General features: G+C 43.7%; 1 protein-coding gene across 1 annotated transcript in view; it reads right to left on the bottom strand.

Moving 5' to 3' along the window:
• Positions 1–7,940, bottom strand: part of OCRL (OCRL inositol polyphosphate-5-phosphatase) — a 66,814-nt gene that overhangs the window by 578 nt on the left and 58,296 nt on the right. The window contains exons 19-23 of the mRNA XM_007949751.1: positions 6,186–6,209; positions 3,092–3,208; positions 1,597–1,681; positions 890–1,017; positions 31–142 (exon numbers count right to left, since the gene is read on the bottom strand). Coding sequence (XP_007947942.1) covers positions 31–142; positions 890–1,017; positions 1,597–1,681; positions 3,092–3,208; positions 6,186–6,209 — 466 coding nt within the window. The remainder of the gene's footprint in view (positions 1–30; positions 143–889; positions 1,018–1,596; positions 1,682–3,091; positions 3,209–6,185; positions 6,210–7,940) is intronic.

The raw sequence follows: 7,940 nt of genomic DNA, 5'->3' as shown, positions 1-7,940 counted from the left end.
CAAGCAGCCATCATTGTGGAACATCCTTACCGATCATGTTGGCACTGACATTGTTGTATTCAGAGAATTTTAAGAGTTCTCGAAGAAAAGCCATCAAGTAGCGGAAAACATTTCTATGGCATCTTGGAAGCTGTGAAATCACCTGTTGTTTTTTTTTTTCAAAAACAAAACAAAACAACAACAAAAAAAGTGGGTGGGAAGTGGGGGAAATAGGGTGAAGAACTGGGAGCTTCCGTAATAGTAGAAGACAATTTAACCCTTACAAGGTTCCATTCATCTGCCATAACCCGCCGTCATTTACAACATCTGCCAAATTATAACTTCCGAGTCAGAGTGGTGACACTGTTTGGCCCTGGCCCACTCACTCACCAGGCCATGCAGCCTTTGTGCATTCCCACACACACCTGCCTCACAAGCAGGTCGGGGTACATCTGCCCTTTTCAGGCTGAATGGTTTTCGCTACAATGTCATAGTCTGACTCAGAGGTTTTCTCAGCTATTGTGCATCAAAATGATTTCAGGATTTAAAAACAAAGACCAGGGAGAAAAAAAAGGAAGACTCCCAAGTGTTACTCAGCCTTCTGGTAATGGCAACGAGAATTCCACGCTTCACCGATCTTACCCCAGAGGAGAGGTATCTACCCCGCTATGTTATCTGTACATGGAAACAGGCCACCTGGGAACTGGTAGCACATGTAACAGGAACTATTTGCTAAGCCTCGGCTGTAAGGGTCTCAACTCTTGGCGCTGGTGTCCTGCCAAGAAAAACAGATCGAGACCCACCCCACCTCACAGCAGGCAGACTATTTGGCTTTAGAAACTTAATAGTTTCCGTATGCGGGAAGCTGCCCCAAACATCCTCAGAATGGGGGAGAATGAGTAAGACCCACCTGGCGGCAGATCCGGGGATCGTGGGCAGAGTCGAGGCATCGCTGATACAGCTCATAACAGATGACTGGCTCTGGGAGGGCTTCCAGGAAAATAAGCAGAGCTTCGGCCACTGAGTGATTACTGCCAGCTGGGTCAACAGAAGTTAAGGGAAAGGGCCTCCCGTGAACAGGTAACCTGCAGGCCCAATCTGCTTCCTTAGGGCTGCTTTCCCTCCTCGAATGCAGGGCACGCTGATCCTTACTGGGCTTTGATATTTTATTGGCCCAGACCTCCTGGAGCCAAGTTGTTACAGAACTGATCAGAGACTCTTGGGAGGTTTGGCCCAAGTGTAGAATCAGGAGAATATAGCCTGCAGAATGACAGTTCACACCGGTCAGTCCTACAAACCAGGCGTCAATGTTCTCCATCGTTTTCCTTGTCCTAGTGACAGTCTGTGTGGTAGCAGCAGTGATCAGTCACCTGAAGGAGAACAGCACCAGAGCTGTGGGGCCTATGTTCTATTCCCATTAAAAGTCTTTGGTACCTACTTCTTGATTCCTTTTAGTAAGAACCTGATGGAGAGAGAGAGGTCAAAAGCTCCTGAAAGGAATTGAGAAACCACCACAGAATCAACAACTACCTTGTAATAAAAGAAAATAAATATGGAAACATGAAAATCGAAAGTAGGTGGGAAAAGGAGTTCCTAAGCCTTTGTTGGAAAGGATACGGATTGTCTCAGGAATGCTGGTATCCAGACAGTCAATGATCTGCTGTAACTCTTCCTGCATTCCAGGGGTTTGGAACAGGTCCTCCTACCAAAGAAGTCAGAATGAAGGGAACAAGGCAAGATAATCACCTGGAAGGGTCTGAAGATCACCCAGGGATCGGGAGAGCAGCAAGGAAGCAACAAGGAAGGGTGGTATGTGTATTAATAATTAGGAATGGAGGTGTGAAAAATAGCACTTTTTTCCTATACCATCTCTATAATCTGTGTGGAACTTGATTTCAAACAAGAAAATTCTCTTCAAAGGTTTTAACCAATACCAGTTACAGCAGGGGAACAGATCAGAAAACCAAGGATTTCACTTCTAGCCTCTTAACAAATAGAAGGCAGAATCCAAACAGCCAACCTCAAAAAAACCAAACACTGTCACTGAGTCAATTCTTACTCATAATGACCCTATAGGACAGAGTACAACTGCCCCATAGAGTTTCCAAGACTGTATGTAATCTCTACAGAAGCAGACTGCCACGTTTTTCTCTCATGGAGCAACTAGTAGGTTTGAACTGCTAACCTTTCAGTTATCAGCCCAACACTTAACCGTTGTGCCACCAGGGCTCTTTCATAGAGACACCCATTGGGTTTCCAAGGTGGTAAATCTTTACAGAAGTAGATTGCCCAGTCTTGCTTCCACGGAGTGGCTGGTGGGTTTGAACCGCCAGCCTTCTGGTTAGCAGTCAAGTGCCTTAGGCACTATGCTCCCAGAGCTCCTCTTTTCTAAACAGCATAGCTGCATTCAAATACAGGTACTACTGAATGCTAGGGAAGGAGTAATAGCACATTCATACTAAACCTTACTTTCAAGTAGTATTACCATTCACTGAGTAAGAAAAAAATTATCTTTCAATTTGGTCCCAAGATATTTTTCTCTTTTAGGGGGATGAGTTGGTAGAAGGAGGGGTTGGCTAATACTTTAGATAAAAACCAAATCCAGTCCCATCTAATGGATTCCAACTCACAGCAATCCCATAGGACAGAGTAAATCTTTATGGAAGCAGACTGCCCCATCGTTCTCCCATAGAACAGCCAACCTTCTGGTTAGCAGCCCTATAGTTTAACCATAGTGCTACCAGAGCTCCTAGTATTTCTTTATTTATTTACTCTAATTCCCTCTAAAGAAATGGGTTTGAAGTCTGCTTTGGACTTTAAACCCTATACTGCCTACTGTATAAAAAAAGAAACCTAAAGCAAGCATCACAGACTCAGGCACACAGTGGTCAAGGAGACAAATACTGTCAGTTCTGAGTCAGGTGCCACCACTATGCTTATGCTGAGATTTTAGGCAAGTCACTTACCTTGTATGCTTTACCTTGCATACATGTAAATGGGGATCCTACCACCAGCTCACATGATCTGACAGTACCGTTGTGTGGAGGTAGCTTAGTCCCCCATAGTACTCACACATCTTCTAAAACTGCAGGGAAGACTTGCTCTCACTTACCTGGTGGCAGGCATATCTAAATAAGTGATCGACTAGAAGCCAGATCTCCTTGGGGACCTGAAGGGGTCTCTCACTGGCACCTTCATCCAAGGGAACCATCTGCAGAAGAGATTTCTCCTAATGGGTGAAAAGGGATGAGAATCAATGGTGTCTCAGAAAAGTCTTGTATGGGTAATTTAATCTCCTTCAAATTCTGCTTATGTGGGTACAGAGTGATCTTCATCTTTAGAATTTCTCTCTCTCTCTCTGGGCCACCCCTGATCAGCAGACACTCCATTCTGATTCCTATGGTTGGTTAAAGATTCCCTTTCCAAAAAGCTTCACTTAACTGTTAAGCATTTCCTTTGGGTTTATTGTGTTTATCACGTGGATGCATTCTGTGCTATAGATTCAGTGTTGGCACTGAGAACCAGTGCTCCAGTGATACAGCCACAGTATAGTCCACGTCACTGGTGACATGAGGACCGTGGCATTACAATTAACAATACAGTACTTCGAGACACCAGGGTCTACGCTCAGGTTTTTGTTTACTTTTAACTTATTCTTTCAAGTCTCACCACAAATATTACTATTTTGTTTCTTGATTTAAATGAGGTTCTTTGGTTCTCAGGAATTTTGGTTCTCAGGCATGATAGAAGTTCTAAACCTAAGGCACTACAACCCATAAGCTTTAAGAGCCAAAAATAGTGGCTGTACTGGATGTATTGAAATACAGAAAACCAGGTGCCAGAAATACCATGAAAAGTCTAGGGTGTGAGTCCATATTAATAGCTCAGCAAAAACTTGCAGGGGCTCTCACCCCATCCACCCACCTTTCTACTTTCTGTTAGGTTCTTCTGAAAGAATGCAAGAGAAAAAGTCCAGAAATGGGAAATGGCACACATTAATTAGATCAATAACTAAATCTGAATTTAAAAATGATTGAGGAATAAACTCAATTATCTTATGTTTTTATATACCCATTGGTAAACCCATTGCCAATGAGTTGATTCCAACTCATAGTGACCCTTTGGGACAGAGTAGAACTGCCCCATAGGGTTTCCAAGGCTGTTAATCTTTAAAGAAACAAACTGCCTCATCTTTTTCCCACAGACCGCTTGGTGGGTTTGAACCACTGACCTTTTGGTTAGCAGCCGAGTGCTTTAACCACTGTGCCACATGGTGTCTTTATGTTTATATAGTCAAATATAAATTATATGAAAAAGGTGTCAAATGGGTTAAAAGGCAGAAAAATGCTAGTGGAGAAAACTATGACCAATTTTCTGCATCTTCCCTACCCCCGACTCCAGGTTAATATCATGTATCATGTATGTTCAACTTCAGGAAATTCTTGCACACCACTGTGCAATCTGTAAATTCCACCCATAACTCTCAGCCATGTAACTTTAAGGGAAGGAAAACCAGCCTTTCACTAATGCGGACTGCAGCAGGGCCGAGCTCTCTTTTTAACACTGTGCTCTTTATTTAATAAGCACTGATGGCCTCTGAAAACCTGCTGTGCCTTTTTGAGGGGCAAAGGGAGAAAAGGGAGCATGACAGCTGGTTACCATTTAAAATCTATTTTCTTTACATTCATTTTGCTTCCCTTCTTGATCTTTCCCTGGGATTCAATTACTTGACATTCGTATTCCCTATAGTTGCCAGAACTTCGATCAGTGGCTCATCCACTACCTTCTTTCCAGTTGCAAGTATTACATCCTGGCATCCACATGATGTCTGAGCCAAAACACCGTCCATAGTGCACTCTGTTAACTTTCTGGATCAAATGCAACACGTGCACGTCTCTGGCAGACGTCTCCAAACTTACCATCTGTAAATTATTCAGCACTGATTCATGTACTTTTAAAAAAAACAACTGACATTCAACTGGAGCTTTTCCTGTACTCAAGCATTAAGGTAACACAAGGCACTGTCCAAGATGAAAAGATAGAACATGGCCAGCTATTAGCAAGGAGGGGCTGGGAAGCAGAGCTGTCTCGAATCAGTGGTTTAAAAAGGTTAATAAAATGTCAGTAGGTTATATACACCATCCACTGTCCATTTGCAAATTCACATGTGATAATAGGAAATAGCATACTTGTGTCTCTGAAGTCTAGAGAAAGATCATGCACAAGAGATATTACTTGGAAAAAATTCCACAAAATTATCCTGAACTCTAATTTTCAAAAGGAAACCAAGGATACATTGTCTTCTTGCAACAAAATACATCCAGTATCTGCTATGCCCACTTTGTAACTTTAGTACTACTAAGTACAAAAAGAGAACATCATCTCCATCATCAAAATACATTAAATTAAATTCCATGCGCCACCACAAGTGGAGGTTGTGTTAGATCTTGTACGTAAAATGCTTTAAGACTTTTTATCAATCCCATACTCTTCTTCCTGATGGTCCTGTGTGGAGCCAGGCAGCTCTTCAGGTTGATGATGGAGAGTGACACACTGTGGAAGGAGCCCTTCATGTGGCAAGGCCGGCTCCTGGCTCTGGTACCCTCCACCTCATACCCCTGGTATCAGGAGTACTATGACTTTAGGACATTTCTCAACCTTCCTGGGCCTTAGCTGTCTGGTCTATTACAATGGAGACATTACCTTGCCCTGTCAAAAGGCAGAGAACTGGACCCTTGAGATCCAGTTCAGCTCCATGGGTCTATTCGATACAATTTCTTGAATGTTTCTGTGTATTCTTTAACTAATCGCTATCGTTACTAACCCCAACTCACTCCTAATGTAACAGCTATCGACTCTTCTGGTTTTACTATCATTGGAAATGGAGGCCAGCTAAGCAGTGCCTCCACCACCTCACGAGCTTTCAGATACATCCAGACAGCTCCCTAGTGACTTCTCATTTAGGAAATGCAAATCTAGAAGCTGAGTCCTATGGCTTTTATGTACTGAGTCTCAGTGGCTTGACCTGTGCAGTAAGTCTTTCTCCTGTACTTCAGACACACTCAAAGCCCACTGGCAGGACTTTGGGGGATTCTCACCGAGTCAGAGGTCTCTGAATGGGTAAGCCTAGGGACACATTCCAGGGCCACAGTTAAGTGTTAACCAAGCACAAGGAAACTCTCATTACCACCAATGTACTGCATTACCTTTTCTAGGAAGCTGTCTTCTTCCTGAGAGCAGAGCAGGAAAAGAGAGTCATTGATAGACAGAAAATGATTAGAATTAATTTACAGAATTAGAAACAGATCAGTATTATTAGAACTCACTAGCTTACTAGACACATGTGCTTTAAACAGCTTTGAATTCTTCAAATAAATTATGATTGCAGAAAAAAGAACACATTCTCCATAGGAGAATGACGTTCTCCAGTGTGCGTAGGAACTTTTGTGCACTTTATTGAGAATACCATTCAAGAAACATGCATGTGCAGTCCCCGACTCTGGTGCCCACGGACGCCTCCTCCTTTTCATCTGCTGCTGCTCTGTGCTGCTTCCCCCCATGCCTTCATGCCACCTCCATGGTTGTGGGCCTGACGGTGGCCAGAGGGAAGGAGATGGTAAGCTTCTCTCCTCTCACCCTAGCTGGTCTCCTGTGCAGCATTCCAGACTCCTGTCCATCTCCCCATACCCAGATCCCTCCTCAAAGGCCACTAGAGTCCCCAGATTTGGATGGCCCTCTGGAATGGACATGAATTTCATTTCAGACCTGTGGAAACCAGATCCCTCATTAGCCCCTGCCGTGTCTTCCTCCAGGGGATGAGGGAGCAGGGAGGAGGAAAGAAGTTGCCTTTTATCTTCACTAACTAGCACCACCCCCCAGTAAGCATCTGCCATGTGTCAGGAACTGTGCCAAGTGCTTTCTATACAATGCCATTTCATCTGCACATGTATACAAAGTAGATATTATTCCCATCTTACAGAGGGAGACAGTGAGACTCTGAGAGGTGAAAGGATTTTCCAAGAGTCACGCTTACTATTAGGTAGTAAGTAGTAGAAGCAGGATTAGAACCCCAGGTCTGACTGGCCCCACAGCCCTTACCACCATGCTCCCTTAGACAACTCAAAAAGGACAATGTGACTGCTTCCAGGACAGAACGGCAGGGGAAAGCTGTAAGAATGTATTCCATTCCCTAACAGGCTAAAGACAGGGAAAAGCCTTCGTCTCAAGGCAGCATGGTTAAGGGACAGACTATAGGCATTGGTGTTAGAGCTGGGTGCCAATCTTGGTTCTGCCTCTCGTTAATTTCATACAGACCTTAGGCAAGTTCCTAAGAACTGGACAGAGCCTCAGTTTCTTCATCTCAAACAAGCATAATATTTACTTCATAGAGACAAGGAAACAGCCTAAAACCAAGAGGTGGGGGGTATGCCAGCGGAAGGCCTGAGTCAAAGCTCCTCACCCCACACAGCCCACCCCCAGCAACTATCAACTGGAATCCTCCCAATCCCACTCAGAGGCCACTAAGAACTAACGTATAAAGCATGCATCTCACTTCTGATAGGTAACAGGAAAAATCCCGAGCTTATCATCAGAAATGCATAGGGGCGGAGTGTGCATTTCCTGACATCCCAAGTGTAATGCTGAATGCATTTCCCCAAGCTGTCGTTAGAGATGGCGATGAGGTCGGTAGTATTACTAGATACATTATTAATTAAACAAGCTTTTGTGCAATTACCTAGACTCTTTTTTTATACATAAGAATATTTTTTAGAGCAGTTTTAGGTCCACAGAAAAAATGTACAGGAAGTACAGACTTTCCATGTATCCCTCTCCCCCTGCACAACGTTTCTCCCATTATTAGCATCCTGTATTTCTGTGGCATAGCTGTGACAACTGATGAACTGACTAATACATTAACTAAAGTCCACAGTTTACATTAGGAGTCACTCTGTGTTGTCCAG

Source organism: Orycteropus afer, unplaced genomic scaffold, assembly GCF_000298275.1.
Source record: "Orycteropus afer afer isolate SDZICR_OR568_19922 unplaced genomic scaffold, OryAfe1.0 scaffold00253, whole genome shotgun sequence".
NCBI lineage: Eukaryota > Metazoa > Chordata > Mammalia > Tubulidentata > Orycteropodidae > Orycteropus > Orycteropus afer.
The sequence above is the reverse complement of the archived record's forward strand: the minus strand, read 5'-3'. Positions and strand labels throughout refer to the sequence as shown.